At 34.8% G+C, this 23,397-nt stretch overlaps 4 protein-coding genes across 7 annotated transcripts; 2 read left to right on the top strand and 2 right to left on the bottom strand.

The window, feature by feature from the left end:
• The first annotated feature begins 825 nt into the window (after nucleotides 1-825).
• LOC108720320 (serine-rich adhesin for platelets) lies at nucleotides 826-9,367 on the top strand. 4 transcript variants are annotated; one of them, XM_018444259.1, is made up of 10 exons: nucleotides 826-965; nucleotides 1,515-1,685; nucleotides 1,804-1,937; nucleotides 2,712-2,847; nucleotides 2,951-3,160; nucleotides 3,235-3,446; nucleotides 3,634-3,938; nucleotides 4,018-9,029; nucleotides 9,119-9,180; nucleotides 9,269-9,367. In XM_018444259.1, exons 1-10 carry the CDS (start codon nucleotides 923-925, stop codon nucleotides 9,365-9,367), a joined length of 6,384 nt encoding a protein of 2,127 aa, XP_018299761.1. In that variant the 5' UTR covers nucleotides 826-922. The 4 variants fall into 4 exon arrangements, with proteins under 4 accessions (XP_018299761.1, XP_018299762.1, XP_018299764.1 ...); XM_018444260.1 differs by having other exon boundaries at nucleotides 9,125-9,180; XM_018444262.1 differs by having other exon boundaries at nucleotides 2,954-3,160; nucleotides 9,125-9,180.
• Nucleotides 9,368-11,052: 1,685 nt separating this feature from the next.
• Ssb-c31a (single stranded-binding protein c31A) lies at nucleotides 11,053-12,672 on the bottom strand. The gene is given in 5 exon segments (XM_018444266.1): nucleotides 11,053-11,166; nucleotides 11,290-11,481; nucleotides 11,484-11,514; nucleotides 11,699-11,762; nucleotides 12,534-12,672. Coding segments are annotated over 5 exon segments (384 nt in total). The 5' UTR covers nucleotides 12,548-12,672; the 3' UTR covers nucleotides 11,053-11,083.
• A 3,781-nt stretch (nucleotides 12,673-16,453) lies between these two features.
• Fip1 (Factor interacting with poly(A) polymerase 1) lies at nucleotides 16,454-19,185 on the bottom strand. Its single transcript, XM_018444361.1, is given in 5 exon segments — nucleotides 16,454-16,718; nucleotides 16,819-17,147; nucleotides 17,346-17,472; nucleotides 17,474-18,255; nucleotides 18,748-19,185. Coding segments are annotated over 5 exon segments (1,560 nt in total). The 5' UTR covers nucleotides 18,946-19,185; the 3' UTR covers nucleotides 16,454-16,594.
• A 1,191-nt stretch (nucleotides 19,186-20,376) lies between these two features.
• Nucleotides 20,377-22,556, top strand: LOC108720377 (uncharacterized). The gene is made up of 2 exons (XM_018444362.1): nucleotides 20,377-20,585; nucleotides 21,396-22,556. Exons 1-2 carry the CDS (start codon nucleotides 20,377-20,379, stop codon nucleotides 22,519-22,521), a joined length of 1,335 nt encoding a protein of 444 aa, XP_018299864.1. The 3' UTR covers nucleotides 22,522-22,556.
• The last annotated feature ends 841 nt before the right edge of the window (nucleotides 22,557-23,397 follow it).

A 23,397-nucleotide genomic window follows, 5' to 3' on the forward strand; every position in this document is an offset into this window, starting at 1 on the left:
GAGCGCTCGCTGTTATTGGTGTATTCTTTTAGATCATCCAATCATAATTTTAGATCTAGAAGAATACGTCAATAGCAGCGAACGCTCACTCAACTGTTGAGTCCGCTGAATGCAGCCATCAACTCCGAGTATTATTTATCCTTGTTCTTCACCGAATGTTGAACAAGGATAAAAGGTACTCGGAGTTGATAGAGTCGAGTTTTGGAACGCACCCCTGGAAAGCACCCAAAATGAAAATGAAACGGAGAGACGCTCTTGGGCGAACGAGAATCGCACAGCGAGAGGGAGTTGTTCCTACTGCGCCCGAAGGTAGCCGAAACACCGAGCGCACACGTACGTCGCTCGGCTTTTGTGTGCGTGGCGTTGCGCGGCTCAGATTAGCTCAGATCTGGTAACACTGCTGCGGCGTCCTGTTTCTGTTTGTCAATTGTAAAAATGGCGATGATAAGAATGGAAGATTTGAATGCAGCCGCGAAATATAAGTTTAAAAAAATGGGTGACATTCCCTCAAGCTGTAACACTGTTATTCTTTCTGCGTTTCCACTTAGTCTCGTGCTCGACGACGCAAAATGAATCTTCTAATTATAGTGAGTGAAAATGCGAGTCGATGAAAATTCCAAATACCTCTTATTAAAACGTCTTTGCAAATGATAATTGCAATAACGTTGCAACAAACAGTCTCGTTCTGTTTCGAGAAGAGAACGGTGAAGCGTATTTATTTTTTAAACTTGTCAAAGAGTCGAATTTGAGAAAAGCGAGAGGCTACACGTTGGTAGCAATGCATTACAAATGTTTGGCACGTTTACCATTTGTTGCCATTGTTGAGACGCAATAGCGCATTTGAGAGTAGCATTGTTTGCCCCTTAAATCATGATGCCTCGATGAAATTTCCTGAGCATTACGAGGTATATTCGACGCAATCATGGAAGCTTTACTACCGTCCGAGATCGCGCGACTTGTGCTCGGTAAGATCCAGCAGATTCAAAATCAAAATATCACGCGTAACCTTTCCCACGAGAACATCATCTCTTGGAGACTGCAGTCTTTCTTACCTATGTGTCACAATCAATTGCTGCCTTTGTTTGAAAGAATATATCCCTTTCATGCCATCGAATTCTTTCACGCAATTATATTGTCTTCTTAATGTCTTCGCATCTAATGTACAAACAAATAATATGACAAAGTATTTTTTACATTTGAGAGTAATATTGATACATTAAGATTGTAAATATTATATAATTGTATGACTAAAATTTCCTTAATAGGAAAAGAAACACTTTTATTAAGTGTATTTTTTTGGGTTGCTTGTTTTAATTATGTTTTTATATGCTCGAATTTGGAGAAGATGGAAGAAACTATAGAAAGTACAACAAAGAAAATGATCTTTTTATCATATACTGTATAGGAATGTTTTCATACTTTAGGTTTATTTTATATATTGTTTTTATTTAATAGCACTAATCAAATTGTATGGTTGATTTATGTTGTAAACCTGTTACAAAAATTTCTTTTAGGTTATTTGGAAGATCAAAAATGTGCTGAAGCAGCTAAACTGTTTTTAGAGACATCTCCGCACTTGCAAGAATGCCGTACGGTACTTTCTTGTGGGAGGAGATTTAGTACCAGAGTTAATGGTCTAACGTTGATGGATATTATTGAAAAATTATCAGCCGTCAGTGCTATGAGTAAATAATATACTGTCAATTAAATATTTAGTTTAAATTTAAGTAACACTAATAAATAGATGTAGACAGTATATTTTGTAAATATTTAGCTTATGTCCAAACATGCTATTTCTTATAGTTCAAGAACGGTTAAGCAAAGCCACTGATTGTGAACAGTTAAAGCACTGTGGAGATTTAATAGAGCAGCTCAAGTTTCTTGTAGAAGAGCCACGTGGTCAACGATTTGTTGTAAATATTAATGTACCTTCACAGGTAACTTAATTATTTTCCACAGTATTCTAAATTTGCAGAGATCTATCATATTTAGCATAATGGAAAAGCAATCTTAGACAAGCTCTAAAAAGAAAAAAGTCCTACATATACAGGGTGTTAGTTAAGTATGTTGCCATCCTCAACAGAGCAATTCTTTGGTTTGTTTCAAGTAAAAATGTCTATAAACATGTGTCCTAAACGGCTTAGTTTCCGAAATACAGGTGAACGTTCGCAAATGTTTGACGAAACGGTAAATTGTGTTGGAGATATCTTCCTGTATAAATATGCTTGCTTCACGTGAGTTACCATTCACACAACTGTAAACAAAGTGACAAAGTCAAAGTCAAAGTCACAAAATCAAAAATAGACTTTAGTTCTGATCTTTGAGCGTATACATCAATCTTTGAGAAGAAGGCCCTATGGATGTATCATGACGCAAGGTGGACATTTTCAACAATTCATCTAATTGTTTTATTTCATCAGAAGAACTGAAGCCTGTTTTTGTTTTTCTGTTTTTGACTAGTTCAAGCTGTATTTCTTTCAAATAAACAGATTATTACTACACGTTTAAATTTTTTTATTTCGGAAACTAAGCCGTTTAGGACACATGGACCTTTTTATTTGAAATAAACCAAAGAATCGCTCTGTTGAGTATGGCAACATACTTAACTAACACCCTGTATATATATATATATGTATATATATATGTAGAGCATATAAACATAGGTTATAATACTTAAATTATATGATATAATGTTTTCCCACGTTTTACAGAGTAATACACAAACATCAAATGGTTCACCTGTTGTTGCAAGCAATTTGCGGAAAAGGCACCATAGTAATAGCGAACGAATTAAACGCAATATTAAATCTCAGTTGAATTTAGTACAATCTGACATCATGAGCCCACGTATGTATTTACCTTATTTATTTATTTGCAATGTTTATAATACCTTATATAATGAGAGATTCTGATGCAAGATTTTAATAAAACTTATAATGCTTAAATATAGCAGCAAGTTGTCACAATGTTGACACAACACCGTTAGAAAGTCTGCCTGGAAATGTTGATTTGTTAAAGCAGATAGATTGTGCTACTCATATAGCGAAAAGAGATGACAATTTCATACAGGAATCTCACAGACAATGTGATTCCGATAAACATAATGGTACAAATAGTATTGCTACACGTAATAGAAATAATAGTACTCGGATAAGTTCAGGTATAATTATAAAAACCGCAAACTAACTATATAAAACAATAAACAAGTTTATAACTTTATTTTTCTTTGTATAGACGATGTTTCAAGTGTACGAAGTTGCGAAATGGACATTGATGATAAAAGAAAGGAAGAAAGCAATATAATTAGTACAATACCTGAACGGTATACTGCAGCTACAAGTACAGAAGAATTATTGAGTTTTTCTAGTGCAGAAGTCCAAACTATTCCTTATGAGATACCTGAGTCAGAGTCCGAATCTAACGATGTGCCTATTGAAAATCTAAGTGTAAGCATTTTTAAGTGATTAATTTTCCATTTGTATGTTTATATTATTTACATTAAAATAGTTACACAATTTATTTTATTTACACAATAACATTATAATTTATAAAAATTTACTTTCCAAATCACTATGAATATAGAACGTTATATCATTAAATATATTATATATGTATGTTTACATACATTTTCAGATATTAACGAAAGAAATGTTGAATCGTGAAGAATTACAACAATGTATTGCAGAGAACATCAACAGAGCAATCATTCCTACGGACTTATCTTTGAAAGATGACAATTTGAATGAATCGATGATCGGTGAAGGGAACACTTCATTTATGGCTGAGATCAATAATGCTATTAAATCAATCGTTGAAACAACAGAGTCGGATCCTGTGTTTAAACGATTTATCGCTGAAACCATTGGGGTGCATACAGAAACAGACACAAGTCCAGAGGAAGATGGTGAAGGAAAGTTAAGCCAAAAATTTGCTAATGAGTGTGTATAGATTTTATATTCTTTGAATATTTCGTTATAAATTGAATACTATAGTTTTAAAATGTTGTAATATTTTTAGAATACAAAAGAATCAAATGGAAACAGATAAGGACAATATTATCTCAGCAGAGCCAGTGGTAATAGATACTAAAGTATTCACGGAGGATGGCACAACGGATGTCCCTTTAAAACACAGACTTCGTAGTTCTTCAAGACAACAATATAACAGAGTTGAAGACGAAGTCGACAAAGCGAGAGATCAAGAGAAAGATCGAAATACTTTAGAAGATCAAAATGCAGCTGCAGTGTTGAGTATTATAAATGCCAATATTATTAACACTGTGTCTGACAATGACAAAAAGACTCTTGATGCAAAAGAATTGACAACCGTAAATGACGATAATGAACAAAAAATGCAAACGATGACATCTACAGTAAGTAAGAATGATGTTGTAAAGCCGTTAGCAGAAATAGACATACAGAAAACTAATGACGTTACATTATCTGCAAATAGCAATATACAACCTAAAATTAAAAAGTCCGTAAAGCGACTAAGACCTACGAAACCTAAACGCGATCAAACAACCAGTGATAATCAATCTAATTCTGTCCAGTCCAATACAATTCAACCTATAACAGAACACGAAATCATGACTATGCCAACATTAATAGTGTGTTCGAAAGACGAGATGGATAATCTTTTGATAAATCGCTCGTCAACTATTACATCAACTTCCACTTCGCGTTTTATTCCGATTGCTCCGAAAGATCCAAGCAGAATTAATGAAACCGTGGAAACTTTATATTTAAGGACAGTAAATGTGGCACAGCAATTACCTATGACCAAGACACTGTCATCCGTGATGGAAGAACCAAACAGTCCTGTGAACCAAGTGGGATTATTACAATCAAAAAACGGTAATGTGAACAAACGGTTAAAAATCATACACCAAACTGACATGACAGTACCCACCATCAATATTGATCAACAAATATTAAATTGTCCAATAGAATCGGTGCAAATTAATAAAATCGTTGGAGGTGAATCGATAACGCTTTACGCCAATGAGACGAGCGCCAAAACGTCATTGGATGGTACCAATATGCCTATGATCAATTTGGAGGAAAATATTAGCCTATCGGATAGCGGATTTTCTCCATATTTAAAATTTAATTGTAGCAAAATCAGCCAAGCTCACAATCTTTCGGACATTGATTTAGCGCCTGTGATGGAAAATGTGGGGAATACAACAAATAATAGAAACGAACAGTTACCTAAGAACGTCGATGTTATTACTAAACGCACTCCGAAATCTTTGTTAAAAAGTAGATCCAAAAATCATAGATTAAGCTTGTCCACGCCGCGCAAACGAAGCAGTCACATAAGGGCGCTTGACTTTAGCACTCCTACGAGAACGACAAGGAAAACGAATGGGGATGGAAACTCTCAGTTTTCATCTACATCGACGAAACGTTTGAAATCTGTTTGTAGGACTTCATTATTTAGATCACCGGCGCTTTCTAATACTTCCGCTCAAAAGCAGAAGAGTCCAATAAAAGTTAGTCAGTCTTATAGAATTCCCATAGCTACTAGAAGCCCTGCGCCCAAACTCATGGGTGGTTGGGATAAGTATAATGGTGTTGGTGTTATTATAGGGGAGGTCTCTCCACATGGGAGTACAAGCGCATCTTGTTCTTCCTCGGAGGATAGGATCGTTCAACACAAGCCGTCTAAGTCCTTAGCAGGAAGTTGGGATGCTGATTTACGTAAGAATATAGAATCGAATAAAAGAGATGAGAAAGATGAGTCGGATACCAAGAAGCCTGTAAAGAGAAAAAAAAATTCTATCAAAGATAATGAGATACATAAGAAAACTAAATACAGTTCTCGATCAACGAAGAGCAACGACGAAAGAAAGACTGGCAGTAAATTAAAAGTGAACAGAAAGTTTAAGCATGATATGGAAGACATTAATGAATTGGAAGAGAATTCTCAAGAAAACATAAGAATAACAGAACCGCAAAATAACGAAAAAGAAAATATAAAAAAAGCTACTGTTAATACTGTAGATTTCGTAACGAACAAATCTGACAAGATTTCAACTAATACCTGTGAGACATCGGCAAAAACAAATAGTACAAACGCATCCAGCAACGATGCGGCAATATCCGAAAAGAAACCTGTAAAAAAGTATGCGCAACTAAAAACAATTTCGACTAATTTAAGGAAGTCTGATAACGAAAAAGAAAAAAACATGGAAGTAACACAAATCAATTTGCAAGTGTCTGAAGTTTCGAGAATTTTATCCGTGGACAGTACACAGCATGTCTTGCGAATGCCGGATATGATGAGCTTGGAGACACCTAGAAAGTTCGACAACATATCCGGTCCTCCACCGACGCCAAGAGTACTAAGTCCCTCTAGTAATCTAATTACTCCGTTTATCAAGATCAGCGATGATTCTTCAAAGATACGTAGTTTTATTCCCACCCCGGAATTCCCGATAACCCCGGGCGTAGCTATAACTCCGAAAGAGGAGATAACTAGAGATGTTATAAAAAGAGGTGAGTACGATTCCCCATACTACAAACCCACCTCTGAGCAAGCTCAGGAATCTGATTTGAAGGTATCTAACAATAAGCCTAAAGACAACAATACACAAGAGTCACCCATTATATCTTCATCGCACATACAATTACATTCGGTGCATAATAGTCTTACTTCTGGTAATACTTATCAGACGTGTTCTTCTAAACTAGAGATAACGGAGTTCGAAGTGATCAAGGAGAATTTACCAAAGGAAGAAGCTATCAAAGAGTTCAAAATTGCATCTTCCAAAGATTCAGGAAGCGCAGAATTCAACGCTTCCATTGTAACAGATTGTCACGTGGATCTGATACAGATAAATGAATTTAAAGGTATAAGTGAGCATCAGGAAATAATAGCCGTTGCCAACGATTCTCACAATGACTCTGAGAGTAGCTCGTCATCCAATACATCATCGTCATCATCGTCATCCTCGTCATCTACATCCAGCAGTTCGAATACATCGATGAATACATGTTCGCCAAATGAGAAATGCGACAAAGCTCCAAGTAAAACGAGCACAGACATCAGTAGCGATTTCGCGGAAAAAAGCATTAACGCACCGAAAAATATAAATGATGCAACGAATAGACAAAACGCATGTAAAAAATCAGATAATGCGATTGAAACAGAGTCTTCGCCAAAGAAAATATTCGCGATCACGAAAACTGACGATCAGCTAAAGAATACCGAAAAAGAAACCCCAGCTAAAGATGAGACTTTGTTAAATGAGGCTGATATTTCGGAAACGCCCAGCAGCTCAAAAAGCGGAGTAGAAATGATTAACTTAACGACAAAAATATCGGCAATTATAACGAAAGACAAAAAATTATCAAGATCAAATAAGCCGCCAAAGAATAACAGCAAAATACAAATCGACAAACCGAGACCACTGCCAAAGATAATAGATATACAGTGTATTCAACCAGGATTGATCCAGTTGCGAAAACCGATTAAAGATGAATGCCAATCCGAGGGCGAGCAAAGCATATCTGTGAACAATAAATTTATGCAAAGGCAGCTATTAGAAGAAAAACGACAACGCATCATGGCTAAGATCAAAGATAACTTGAATCCTTGTGGAACAAAGTATAAACGCATTACAAGCAAAGCTTCAGAAGCACTAAAGAAGTTTGGTAGAGGAAACCGAAATATACGTTCAACGGTAAAATATTCCAGAAATGTTAATAAGAATACGGAGCCGCAAGATAATCGACAGGAAACCTCGAGAAAAAATACGCAAAAACAACATAAGCCGAAAAAACAAAATCTCGTGAATAAGCGCTGTGACAACAAAGAAAAAACGACGAACCAAGTTGCTGCATCGAAAAGTACAGATTCTAACTTAACGAATTATAAGAATAATGGTAGCAAGCCGCTTAACGATCATACGACCAAACAATTCGTAAATGATATTTGTGAAAATAATAGAGTCGAAAATTGTAAGAAAAACGAATTCATGGAATCGCATAATTCCTTATCAGAAAATCAAGATAATTTAAAAAAGATGCTAGATACTAAGGAGAGTATAGAGGAATACTGTAATATTGAAAGTAATGTCGACAAAGATGGAATAGGAGAAACACTTAAAAATATTGATGAACAAGAACAAATCTTGAAAAAAGAAAATTTGGACAAATATATTGTTACACAAGAAATATCAGTTCCGGATAAAGTAAAGCATGACCAAACGGAAGATAAAAAAAATAAACCGAGACAGTTTTTAAATGATAAATCTGATTACAAAATATTAAGATATAAGGTGGATCAAGTAAAGCGTGACTTATTTAGTGACGAGGAAAATGATAACAAAACATCTTCGGCAAAAAATGACAAAACTAAGACAATCGATGCAAAAATTCAAAATTCTAATCTTGAAGCTTCGGACAAGAAGGAAAACGCCAATGTCGAAAATCCTAAACAGGAATTATCGACCGTTCTTCAATGTTTGCAATTGGTGCCAGCGTCTAAAAAGGAGTATTTGCACAATAGAAAAAGTCAAGCTGAACAGCAACACAAAGAACAGAATGAACCTGAAAACGAAAGTGATGAGTTGCACCAAACAGACGATGTTCATAACAATAAAACAGAGTATCACTTTGTATATGACGATAGCATACCGATGAAAAAGAGAAGAAGGAGGTATAGCGCACATGAATTACAGATCGAAATCAATTATGCAGATCTCTCGGATCCGAATCCCGTCGAGATCATCAAGATAATGAAAGCTATTGAATTCGAAGAAATACTTAATCTTCCGCCTAAGAAACGAACAGTGAATAAAAAATCTCGCACAAAAAACGAAAAAGTTTGCGAAACACCTAAGACGGACACGTTTAATCTAAAAGATGATACCACAAAACCTTTGGCTACGTCATCTCCTGTAGATGAACCACCAAGAGCTAAAATGAAGAAGACGATTAAAACTGCTGCGACAAACAAAATTAATAACAATAAGCAATCTGATACAAAGAAAAAGCAAAAACTAGATAAGCAGGAAAAAGGTAAGATTGTAAAAACATTTTGTTATTTTTGATAAAATAAACTTATTTCTCATTGTAAAAGTTAGATATCGTTATATAAAATGTTTTAGTTTCAGATGTCATTACCAAAAGCCGAAAGAGAAAACTGTCAGAAGCAAAAGAAACGAAACAGGTAATTAAATAATTCATATTTATGTTAATACACTTATGTTACCTCTAATAATACTACAATACAATTGTTTTTATAATTCTTTATCTAGATTGAGAAGAAATGCCCGACTGATCCTCAAGCATTACTTAGTAACTTAGATGAAATGGACCTGAATAAATTCCTGTCTACAGTTCATGGACCTGAATAAATGCTCTCTTGTATATATGTATAAAAATGTAAATATTTTTTTCTATTTTTATATAATTATATATAGTATTAGAATATTAGAAGTGAAGATAGAGTATTTTATTACTGATAATCTAGATTATTTAACATTTATATACATATCTCTTCAAAGTCATTTCCATATGATCATCATTTCTTTAGCCAAATATTTTTTAAATATCGGCTTTGTGTTGTGAATAAATATTTATTATCTTTTAAGACAAAATATTTTAAGATTAATTTTTTAATTTTTAATTTTGTGAACATATAAAATTATATATAGGATGTCTCTGCATACAGTGCCAAACTGCTACAGTGGCTTCAGCACATGAAAATATATATAAGTAAAAAATATCTAATAAATATATATCTGATTCCGAATGGTTTCGAAGTTACGGAATATTAAAGTAAGAAAACATGAATCGTAATAAATGTTTTTAATATGTTTGTGTTATTTTATTTAATACTTTACAAAAGATACTCAAAAGTTTCTTTGTCGATTTCGACATATTTTTTTTAGCACGAATTAATAAATTGTTTTGGATTTTGGAAAAATATTTGGAGTTTCGCGGATGATATCAGCAGCATTAAGTATCGATTGCTATAATTGTTCTTGAAATTTCTTGATATTTTGAAATCTCATTCTCGTAGACTAGATTTTTCTTTAGAACTTTCGTTTATCAAATTGTAACTAGGCAAGTTGTAGACTCACCTTTTTCACGAGACAGTGGATGACAGTGGACGGGGCCGGTAATAGTGACATATTATTAACACATATTTATTCACATTTTAGTGGACGAATGAAAAATCTGGCCTATCGGAATAAGATTCAAAACAACAGAGAATAAAGGACATTAAATAACATTTATCGAGACTCATGTTTCCTTCAATACTCTGTAACTCCGAAACTGTTTGGAATCGGACATATATTTATTAGACACTTTCGACTTTTTCATGTGCAGAAGCCGCTGTAGTAGTTTTGACACTGTTGCAGGCATCCTGTATTTGTGTACGTAATAGAATAAAATTTATTACACTTCAGCATACACGGCCAAGAAGAGAACTTGGTTTACATATATGCAGCCTTAACCCATTCGGGTATACATATATATAATATATATATATATATATAGTTATAGGAAATATATTATCTGACGACACAGAATTTGTTATATACTGTATCCATAATTGACAATATTAATTGAATTTTATTTGTTTAATATTATAGTAACGGGAACGATTTAAAGAGAAATGATTTTTTAACAAATATCCTAAGATACTTGGAACTATTATATTTTTATAGTACAATGTACGAGACATTTTTCATGGCACTACAAAAATTAGAAAATACACAGTAACATATGATACTATATAATACATCATTATTTATGATTTAGAAAAGCAAAATCTTATGACGCAAATCAGATTAATTTTCCGAATATTATAATTTTCTTTGATAAATACCAAATAAAATATTTCATTTTTCTATTACAAATAAACGATAAACATAATTTTATTAAATAGAAACATTTCCAAATAATACACTTTTACATTTCATGTAATCTTTAGTTTCACAGAAATACTTTTAATCTGATATAAAAAAAAAATATAGTGATTACACACTTTCAAAATCTTAACATTGAAAAAAATTTAATGTAAGAAAACATTTTTTTAATTGAAATTCATTAGAATTAAAATTCTAACTCTTTGATTTGGCCACATTATCCACTTCTTCCACAACATCCATGAATTTTCGCCATTGTTGCATAGATAAAAATATTCCTATAAAGATTGAAATATTACTGAATATATTTTACTAAAAGTTTTGACAAATCTTTATATTTTTTTTAATTGATTATAAATTATCAGCTGTAAAGTTTATTAAAGTCTTTGTAAAAATGTTACCTTTTTTCCCAGGTTTTAAATCACCGTCCTTATCATAATACATCTCCCGGATATCAACATAATATTTGCCTTTGAAGTTTCTCACATTTACTTGACGATTGTTGCCCAAGTCCCAAACAGTGTCATCATCTGTTTTTGCCTTCTTTGCTGGTTTCTTCTCTTCTTTTGCCGCTTTATTATCATCTTCTCTTATTCCCTCTTTTGCTTCTTCTTTGATTTTACTTCCTATAAATAAAAAATAAGTGTGTAATATTTAAAAAATAGATAAAAATGAATATAAGGTAATTATTTAATTTAGCTCATTTTCAATCTTAATGAAATTAGACTCGATGGAGCTGAGGAAGGCTAAGCTGAAATTAGACTCGATGGAGCTGAGGAAGGCTAAGCTGAAAAATTATCAAAATAATACCTCTTCACTGCTATCATCACTGTCAGAGAGATATTCTTTTGACTTTGGCATCTTCACAAACGTCCTTAAAAAAATTCAATATCACTTTTGAGAGAGATTATTAAATGAACCACCAATGTAACAAACTTTGCTAACAATTTTCATTTGTGGTATATCTTATACAATATTATGCATCAATAAATTCGTCTCCTTTGTTAAAAATGTTTTATAAATTTTGAAATGATAGATATTATTATGACCGTTATACATTCACATACAAAAGTATAACTTATACTTTTCAGTCATTGTATTTTGACAAATATATATATATATATATATTTTTTTTGGACCATCTATCACTTTCAAATTTGAACTACTATCAAGTATTTTATCAGCACGTTTGTTAAATTGTGGTACAATTACGTAGAATTATTATGGAAAATGGTAATTATTCAATTAATCTCCCTCCAACCTCAAAAATCAATGAAATTAAGCTTATCCGACGCGTTTTTGTATGAAACGAAAGAATCTGGCAAAAAACGCGTCGCTCTGCCCCGCAAACCGAGATATCAAGCGTTAAACGACGATTATTAAGGTTAGGAAATTAACGCTTAATAGGCCTGTTCTTTTTAGCTAAACTTTTGCACCAGTTCATCTTTCTTCCTTTTCTCTCGGAGAAAAGAAGAGAAAGAAAGATGAACTGATGCAAAAGTTCAGCCAAAAAGAACAGGCCTAATAATATCTCGGTTCGCGAAGCAGGCGACGCAATTTTGCCAGGTTCTTTCGTTTCATACAAAAATGCATCAGATAAGCCTAATTTCATTGATTTTTGAGGTGGGATAAACTGAACAATTACCTGGAAAATAACATACCAATTATATTTCTTGAGCGAATTGAGATGAATTGAACCGAATCGTTCTCTTTTTCGTTTCGTTTTGCTAAACTGCGCTAAACACGGATGATGAACGCGAACAATATTGGACAGATCTTGCGTATGCGCAGTAGTGCAAACATGTACTTACCTTGCTTACATTTTTTTATACTTTTTACACTTAACATGAGATAAGATATATATTTGGCGCTAAAAAGAGAGAAAGCGAAGTGTAAAAAGTGTAAGCAAGGCGAACAGACCTATTAGTGGCGTTTTTTTCGTTATGCAACTAGGGTAGCGATCATGTAACTTTTTCCCTAGGGAGGAAACGTGAAAAGTGAAAATTTTTTGTATGTATGTGTGTATATGTACGAACATACACATAAAAATTTTCACTTTCATGTTTCCGCTCTAGCGAAAAAGTTACATGATCGCTATCCAGAAGCAACCACGACTAAGGCTATCTTCGTCTTATGATCCCTGAAGATAGCCTAAAGCCCATGGCACATACAAAAATGTAAGGCCGTAAGACATAATCAGTAAGCGAATTGGCCAATCACGATAGAGACCGTAAGGCCAGTAGCGAATCCAATCTTACGATTTCTTTACTGCTTACGTATTACGGCCTTACGTTTTTATATGTGCCATGGGCTTTAGCTGTGGTAGCTTCTGATTGGATAACGAAAAAAATCCCAAACGCTTGTACTGAATTTATGCCTACTGCACACTGGACACAATGAGCGACTAGCGATATTCAATAAAACCTTTGCTTTTTCTCACGTGATGATGTAAAGCAGAGCTCTCATTGAATATCGCTCATCGCATCTAGTGTGCAATGGCTGCGTTCAGTAGAGAAAGCAGCTTTGCAACTGTTGTAAAATTCTTCAATACGATTGGTTCTTGCTTTTGGTTCCTGACAGATCTAAATGTATAAACCAATCATATTGAAGAATTTTACAACAGTTGCAAAGCTGCTTTCTCTGCTGAACGCAGCCAATATGTCTACTGCACACTGGACCATGGTGGAAATACATAAGGTGAGCTATTGTGCATAATGGCGATAGCAATACTGGAAATAACCAATCAAATGTGTTCCAACATGTACTTTCTGATGTATAATAGCACTGGTTATACTGGAATAACCAAATGTCCAAATTCATTCTCCTACTGCGCATCCATGGGAATAGGTTCACATTATTAGTATTTCCACTGCACTGGACGCGATGGGCAGTGAATGACGAGTGATATCCAATGAAAGCTCTGCTTTTTCTCACGTGTCGATGCAAAGCAAAACTCTCATTGGATATCTCTCGTCGCTCATCGCCTATCGCGTTCAGTGTGCAGTAGGCAATAGGCATATCTCGAGTGATTCAAAATGGAATTTAGGGTGCGGTCCACTTGGCGCTACAAATTACAGTCTCATCCATTACCCTGGATCTACAATAGGGTTTTAAGTCTTAAGTCATAAGAAATGGACGAATCACAATCGATTATTCCCCTCGGATTCGACTGTAATTGGTCAGTTTCTTACGGCTTAAGTCTTAAAACATCTATGTAGACCCCGCATAAGAAAATCGTAATGCGTCGTCTACAATCGCAGTATTAGTAAGTCCGGATCTACAGCGGTATCTCCGAACTCTTCGAGGTACAAACGAAAGTGAGGGAGGTACAAACGGGTACAAATGATTCTCTTTCGAATGCCGTTGGTCCCATTTCGATATCTTGAAAATTGGCCAAGTTAGCTATATAGGGCTTGCGCAAAAATTGAAAAGCGCGGTATCTTCGAACCCTTCGAGATACAAACGAAAGTGAGGGAGGTACAAACGGGTACAAACGATTCTCTTTCGAATGCTGTTGGTCCCATTTCGATATCTTGAAAATTGGCAAAGTTAGCTATATAGGGCTTGTGCAAAAATTGAAAAGCGCAGTATCTCCGAACTCTTCGAGGTACAAACGAAAGTGAGGGAGGTACAAACGGGTACAAACGATTCTCTTTCGAATGCCGTTGGTCCCATTTCGATATCTTGAAAATTGGCAAAGTTAGCTATATAGGGCTTGTGCAAAAATTGAAAAGCGCTGTATCTCTGAACCCTTTGAGGTACAAACGAAAATAAGGGAGCTACAAACGGGTACAAACGAAGTACAAACGCCCTACGGTATTAATTTTTATTTTTGGTAAAGTTGGGCGCCAGGTTCACACCGGTGCAAAGAGAGCGGTCCAATGTCCAACTTTATATTAACTGAATACCTGTGATAATGGCGCTATTCGCCTATCTTAGTATATATATATTAATTTTAATCTTATTAATTGTAGTATATATTCCGACTGTTGGACGAGACTCCTCTCTGCTAGTTTCAATTATTTATCTATTTATTCGGTTTTACTTCTGTAATCTTTCTTGCTCTTAGCTATGCTATTTTATTCTCTACTTATTTCCTATCCTTTCTACTTTCTATTCTATCTTCTTTCTTTGTTTTTTAAGTAATATTGTACTCTCTCCTTTTAATTTATTTATTTATTCTAATTGTTTGTGGGGCCCTGACTGTTTGAGAGTGTATGCCGCGTAAAGCGACTATTGTATTTAATACGAGTGTGAATGTGTGCGCGTTCTACATTATTTAATTTTATTAATCATTATATAGTATTGCCGCGCACGCTCCTCCGGGACTTTTATATTTTTGACGATATTTTTGTGATATCCCGGAGGAGCCCTAGTTGTGATAACGTATCCCCTCAGCCTGCGTACTGGAGGAATGAAATACTATGATATTTTTGCGCTGGCGAGGGGCTTGCCCCTGAGCCTCTTAGTTGTTAATGCCCATGCGGGGGGGGGCTCTGTCCCCCGCAATGAATATATTTTTACGAGGGGCACTATTTATATTTTGAGCCTAATAATAAAAAAACAGTAATTTGTCATTGAAAATGACTATCGTTTTTCAAAATATTCTCCTTTATGATCTATACACTTTTGCATGCGTTCGAACCACTTGTTTGCACCAATCGACACGAGCATCTTTTTGAGATTTTGTCAGATTATGTGGGATCCAACGAGAACAAACCTTTTTTACGGCTAAATGATCATGCAATATTTTATATATGCTGGTGGAACTAATGCCTAAGGTTGTCTCAGTCTCACAGTATGTCACATAACGATCTTGCATTATTAGTTTTTGCACAGCATCAATGTTTTTTGACACAACAACTGATTTTGGACGACCTTCACGACTTTCGTCGGTGAGCGAACGGCGACCACGATTAAATTCGTTATACCAGCGTTTCACAGTGGCAAAGGATGGAGCTTTATCGCCAAAAGTGGAAGTAAGTTGATCGATGCACTCCTGTCTTGATAATCCACGTCGAAAGTCGTAATAAATCATTGCACGAAAATTTTCACGAGTTAATTCCATTTTTTCGCTGAGACACAATTTTCAAGTGACTGTAAACAATACAAATCGCGCTCAAATAACAAAACGTTCTGAAGAAGGTTATGGTCAAAAATGTCAAACTTTCTAGTGGAAACGTCAGATGGCACCTGACAACACTCAGTGTTGTCAAGGCTCAAAATATAAGTAGTGCCCCTCGTATTGGCGCGCGGCCTAGCCGCTTATTTTTGTATTACCCCAGAGAGGAGATGTCTCTCTGGGGAACTTCTTTGATAAATAAAAGTGAGCTAATCAGCTTAAGAGGCAGATCTTAAACATGATAAAACGTAAAAAAATCTTCAATCTTCAATCAATCTATAAATCCAACTTTTATTGTTTGCATTAATAATTTACTTGTGTCAAAAATTATATCATTTATATAACTTCTGCAAGAACAGCTAAATATTTCATTTTTTATATTTGACAATTAACTTGTATATCTTACAATTAGTTTTATGAATAATTTTACTGGATGTGATATACTAATGCGATGTACTCGAAATTTTATTTCGAAACAGTCGCAACTGTCGAAATCTTATTTTATGTAAAATGGTTACTTATGCACCTCATATGCGATGACGCCGTAAATTAAATACAGTAAAAGGTTTGATGTGTACACACATTTATTCACTTTCTTCCTTGGAACGCTCTCTATCCGAGCGTCTTGATTTCTTCTTACGCGACCGAGTTGGACTCCGTGATCTTGATTTGTGTCTACGAGATCGCGATCTTGATCGATGCCGATGTCTAAAAGTATCAAAATTGATACATATTAATGTATTACATAAAAAACGTATTATAGTGTCTGATATAAAATTTTGGAAAAAAAAAGAATATAGATTATTACCGATCTTTATGTCGATATTGAGATCTGGATCTATCACGCTCTCGATCCTCATCTCGCGTCATAGAGTCTCTATCGCGATCCCTCATCATGGAATCCTTTTCTCTATCACGATCTCTATCCTTGTCCCTATCTCTGCTCATGGAATCTAATTCCCGGTCGCGATCCCTATCTCTGTCTCGTTCCCGGTCTCTACCATCCCTCTGATCGCGCGGCTGCATCAGAGGTGGAATGTTTGTTGGTGGAACCATCGTAGGTATCGTCTTAGGTCCTATATCTTTGTCGTCTTCACCTTCAGTCATCGGGATTGCTAGATTTGTTGGCTGCCATGTCTTTAAAAAAGAGAAAACATTTTTTTACTTTATTTTTTCAGAGTAGAATATTTCCTAAAATAAAATAAAATTATCTTATGTTACAAATATATATATATAGTAGTTTTTAGGTTATATAATTAGATAAATTAGATAAATTCAAATAATTTCTATAAATAATATTATTTCCACAAATTGTTTATATTGTACAATTCTTACTGGATCATTGCCCCATTGGTTATCTTGTGTGGGTTCATAACTCTGATAATATGGGTCAGTTTCTGGCATGTAGAACGGCGTCGGTTCTCCAGCATATCCTGGTGGAGGTATGTCGAATGGCGGCGGATGCTCCAGGAGGTGGTACGCTCATATCAGGGAAACCTGGTTTTCTAGAATACTCTCTCCTGTCGGCAGTCATGACTTGTATAACATTTCCCTTTGGTGGAGATTTATCCAGATTTCTTCTGGAAGCTAAACCAGAGCTTCCTATAACATCTATAGTCCCTGCCATTTTCCTTCCAGGTGGTGGGCCAGCTCTCTTAGGACCCATAATGCCAGAGTATTTGCTGTTGTCATTGGTTATCGCTACTTGAGGCATTCTCATACCACTTGGATTACCACCACCACTACCTGCATTTAAGACCAATCCTACTCCAGACTCGCTTCGCATTCGCTTCTGACGTTCGCAATACGCTCTCCAGGTGTCTTCATTGAAACCATAGTTGAAATAATCTGTGATATCTGCACCAGGTTGTCTCCATGGTTTATCCTCTAATTGATCTAAATTGAACTCATGGGCTGGTATCCCATTGATAACACCGATAGTTTCAAATTCATCTATACTGAACTTTCCCGGCTGTTTGTTCAGTTTGTCTGATACACCAGACGTATTTGTTAGCAATCCTCCTCTCTTGATATTTAAATTACCATATGTTGGTGCTGACTTGATATCACCAATAACAACATGTACATCATCATCGGAATCAGATTCGCTGACAGCTTCACCATCTTCCTGACTAGAAGCTTCTCTCGTCCCATTTTTACTTGCTTCTAAGTTCTCTTCTTGTTCATTATTCAACAAAGAAGATTCTTCATCACCACCACCAAGGGAGTCAGTAACCTCTTGCATCTGTAAAAAGAAACGCATGCTTTAAAAACAATATCGAAATGTATAAAAAGGTTAAGTGTTCAGAAAGAAAGACTAGAAATATGATACATATATTGTATATATTAAAATATGATATATTTATATATTAAAATATACATAAACTATATATTTTGTGATGGATTTATTTATCTTTCTCTTCTACCTATAGATTTGTTTATTATTCAAGTTTCTTTAAATTCTCTTAGATTAAAAACTAAGTTAGATGCCTTTAATCTTTCTTTTAAATCATATAGCACAGTCTTACAAAATATAATGTTTATTGTTCAAGTATTGTGTACAGGTTATGTCGTATCATTAAAACATGTGCATACATACATAATTAGAAAGACTATGTGATATAAGATATCAAGCATACTAAATCTTTAATACTGAAATAAATGTAAGATCTTTGCATGATGTTTTGAGGGAAATCAATTAATAGTAAGCGATCGAGAGGTTAGGTCGCATACATACCTCGGACGGTATCTCATCAACACCTTCCATTTTCTGATCCTCCCGAATTTGCAAGTTCTCCTGAACTTCGGAGAGTGTCGAGTCATTTTGCTGAATCTCTGATTGAATATTCGTCGATGTATACTCCTTGCCATCGGTTGAATCTCCGTACAACCATTGATCCTCGCTTTCATCCGCCATTTTTCCTGCCTCCTGCATATGAATTTACCAAACCCCTTGCGAGAGACCTCTTGTACTGCTCATACATATCATGATGGAAGCGGGTAGAAAAATCCCTTCCACTCACCCATGTTGATGACGTTTAATTTATCATGTGGGATCATGTTCGTTTTCTGTTCCTGCATTAGACTGCACTAGAACTCTCTTTTCGCCAAATGTCAAACATACCTTTTTCACTTTAAATTCCAAAAGTGTACATTAGTTCATCCACAGAAAACAGATCGCTTAAAGGCCGGAATCAGACTGTGCATTGAAGATTGAGATTGAAGAGTGAAGATTGAAATTTGACCAATGAGGATAAAAGAATTTTAGCTCCTATTGTTTTGATTGATCACATTTCAATCTTCAATCTCAGGTCGCTTTCGGCCGGAATCAGACTACGCATTGAAGATTGAAATTGAAGATTGAAAAATTCGAATTTGACTAATCGAAACGAAAGGAGCTAAAATTTCTTTGTCCTTATTTGTCATATTTCAATCTTCAATCTTCAACCTCAATCTTCAATGCGCAGTCTGATTCCGGATATTTCCGAATGCAGCCCATAGAGAAAGAAACCATGGAACGGAATATTGACAGAAAAGAGATAGGATGAGAGTTATGCTCATCCTATCTCTTTTCTGTCAACATTCCGTTCCGTGGTTTCTTTCTCCATGGGAAGGCAGCTCCAATGTTCAATGCGTAGTCTGATTCCGGCTTAAATAGAACCAAGTAGAACTACTTACACTCATGGACTCATGGTGGAGAACTATTAATGCCCGTTTCCACCAATGTAGATTAACTTTAATTTCGGTTCAACTTACTCATCATCTTTTTCTAGTTCTAAAGATTAGAAAAAGATAAAGAGTAAGTTGAACCGGATCAAAGTTAATCTACATTGGTGGAAATGGACATAAGTAGAACTATTGGATGCATTCAGTACTACGATCGCTCACTATGAGCGCTCAGTGAACTCTTGTATCTGTTTGGTCTATATTTTTAGTTCTAACGGAATATGCCAATAAGATGCAAGCGCTCAGTGAGCGGTTGTAGTACTGAATGCACCCATTAGGCCTGTTCTTTTTTGGCTGAACTTTTGCATCAGTTCATCTTTCTTCCTCTTCTTTCCTCCTGGGGAGAAAAGGAAGAAAGATGAACTGGTGCAAAAATTCAGCCAAAAAGAACAGGCCTATTAAGGCCCAGTTCCACAACTCACAGTTAATTCTTAACCGAGGTTCAACTTATTCATTGTCTCTTTCTAATTCTAGAATTGGAAAGAAATGAGAAACAAGTTGAACCTCGGTTAAGAGTTAACCATGAGTTGTGGAACTGGGCTTAAGTAGAACTACTTACATCATGCTTACACCATAATTGGGATATTTGTTATTTGTTTATATTATAATTGCTTGTAAGTTAGACTCTTTACTGGATTTCATGATGCTCGAAATTAGTGCGATGACAACGATATTACGCAGAATGTTTAGCAAGAAAGCATTCAAGCCGGACCCTAAACCATACGCCGGTATTCGTAAAAAAATGAAATCAATGAAAAATGAGTCGGTTGATACTTTCGATGCTGAAGACGTAAGTGAATTCGAAGCGGACTTTATGAATGTCGGTATTAGCCATAAAATGTATGAAAGGTATGTACATCGTCTAAGACGAAGATTTTATATATTACATTTAGAGCCGATTGTTCCAAGTTCTTGATAAAGTTTACCTGTTAGATAAGTAGCAAGATTCCAATTACGTGCACGGATTGTCAGATTTACCTAACAGGTAAACTTTATCAAAAGATGGAACAATCAGCCCTTAATGCTGGAATATAATGTTATATATAAATAATATTTTATAATTATATGTATATATAAAATTTTATTTGTTTTATCTATTTAAGTTTATTTCATAATATTTAATCTAATATTAACTGGATAATAATTTCTTTCCATTTACATCAAAACTCAAATAATTCTCTCTACAGACTACATTTATTTTATTTTATACTTATTTTTTATGAGTTAACTCGTATTGAAAGTGAGATTATAAACCTATATTTTTATGCAATAACTTTGTTACCAAAATAAGCAAGCAGTAACATCTTCTTGAGGCTTTGACGGATGCTTTCTGTATGAAGGTTATCCATTTCGTGGGTTTTCTCCATATTCTGGAGGAACAGCCCAGTATCAGGCTGCTCCTCGCCCTGATGAAGTGGACTGCAAGATTCACAAAACATTTGCATTCCAAGAATAGATTTGGACACGGAGAAAACCTGCGAAACGGATAACCTTCAAGCAGTAACATCCTTATCTGAGTATAAAATATTTATGTAACCTTAGACTCATTATCACTTGTGTGAAAATGGAAAACAATTGTTATTTGTTGAAAATTGTGAAAATATTGTATATAATAAAATATATTCAATTAATTTATTATGAGACATTGATTTTTTTCAGGGAGAAGCAGAGCAGGAAAGAACGTCTTAAACAACAGATTGTTATTCAAAAGTATTTTAAAGAGAAAGAACCACGTTTTCTCACATTTTCTGAAAAGGAACTTATTAATAAGTTACATAACTTCAATCCTGAAGAGTGGACAATAGAGAAACTCAGTGAGAGTTTTCCTGCTTTACCAGAGACAATACAAAAAATCTTGCACACTAAATGGTCACCAAAATCAGTGGAGAAGGTTGTAGCATACGACAATGTGGTGAAGCGAAATTGGGAAAAATTCCGGATGGGTGAACTTCTATTAAATCCCATACTCAGTGAACACCTGACAAAATTTAAGGACAGGAAAATTATTTCGACAGACAGAGAATTATTAGCGAAACAGTTTGTCTCTACACCAGAATTTAAGAAACCAAAGAGTCAGTTGTTCTCTAGTATTGTACAAATTTCTCTAGATGAGAAACAGGGGGATATGAAATTATCGCAAGAGCATAATTCAAGTAAATTGACAGATAAATCTAATCATGAAAATCAGAATTTATTGACTGCAAGCACTACGACCGATAGTATGGCTGTTACTAAAAGTACAGAGAGGACTTTCACATTAAATAAGAAACTATCTTCTACATCGCGTATAGATTCACAAGAACATGATGTACCATTTACTAAGAAAAAAGGGAAGCTACTTACATTCGATGAATTTGTAAAGGTGAAACTTAAAGATATAAATGAGGAATCTCCGGAAGAAGGTACCACTCTCCTAAATACATACAGGAAGCAAATAGATAGTAGTCAAGAAATGCAGAGTATAGAAATTGCCACAGCATCTGACAATGCAGTAATTTATCCAAAGGAAGATGCTCTATCCAAAATTGTACGGCAACCTGAGAAAGATGTTTCTATAAATTCTAAGGATAAAAATAGAAACTTCAATATCATTGAAGCAGATGACAATTTGTTAAATACTTCCATCAAAGCGTGGAATAAAAAAGTGGACGTAGAATTAAACTATGCTAAGCCAATAAAGATTGCAAAGCATCTTTACAAACCTGGAATGACGTATCGGATTAGCGATTGTTATTATGATGATGACGGAGAATTTTTATATCGCGTTCCGAGTGTACATAGTTGAATGTCAACTTATAGATTATTAATATAGATAACAAATTTATATGTATAATAGACATAAAATAAAGACTGTGACTTCTCTAATATTAATTCATTATCAATTTTTTTTATTATATCAAATGTAATTGTATTTTTCATATTTATTCGTAGACATATTTTATTACATTATTTATATTTGAATTATATAAAATGAATATATTCTCCTATCGTGTGTATGACCAGTATGACTAATATTGAATATATTCATCCGTTTTTTATCATACGAGTTTGTCATAAGTTTTTTAATTATTAATTACTTAGGGAGTTCTTGCAATAGCGTTTATCTGATACAGTGAACGCTAAGGTCAGGTTATCTTCTTCTTAACAACTAATTAAGAAAAGGATAGCGTGACTTTAGCGTTCACCGTATCTGAATTCACGTTATTGCAAAAATTCCCTATTGACTTTAGCGTTTACTGTATCTGGATATCTAGCGCAACTTTCCGGTTCGCGTAAAGGAGCCACGTCCGTGGTTCGCGCCATAGCTTAGCGTCGAGACACTACCGTGTCTCCAGATACGGTAAAAACTTCCTAATAGAAAGAAAAAACGAGTACTATTGATTGCATTCAGCATAGAAAATTAATCAGCTTAGTGATTCTTTAATACGATTGGTTCTTGCCTTTAGTTAGACTTTAGCGTTTACTGTATCTGGATATCTAGCGCAACTTTCCGGTTCGCGTAAAGGAGCCACGTCCGTGGTTAGTGGGTGCATTCAGTACCGCGACCGCTCACTGAGCTCTTGAATCTGTTTGGTCTATATTTTTAGTTCTAACGGAATATGCCAATAAAATGTAAGCGCTCACTGAGAAGACCATTAGCTGCGTTCAGCAGACTCAACAG

This window comes from Mycetomoellerius zeteki, unplaced genomic scaffold (assembly GCF_001594055.1).
Source record: "Mycetomoellerius zeteki isolate Tzet28-1 unplaced genomic scaffold, Tzet1.0 scaffold149, whole genome shotgun sequence".
NCBI lineage: Eukaryota > Metazoa > Arthropoda > Insecta > Hymenoptera > Formicidae > Mycetomoellerius > Mycetomoellerius zeteki.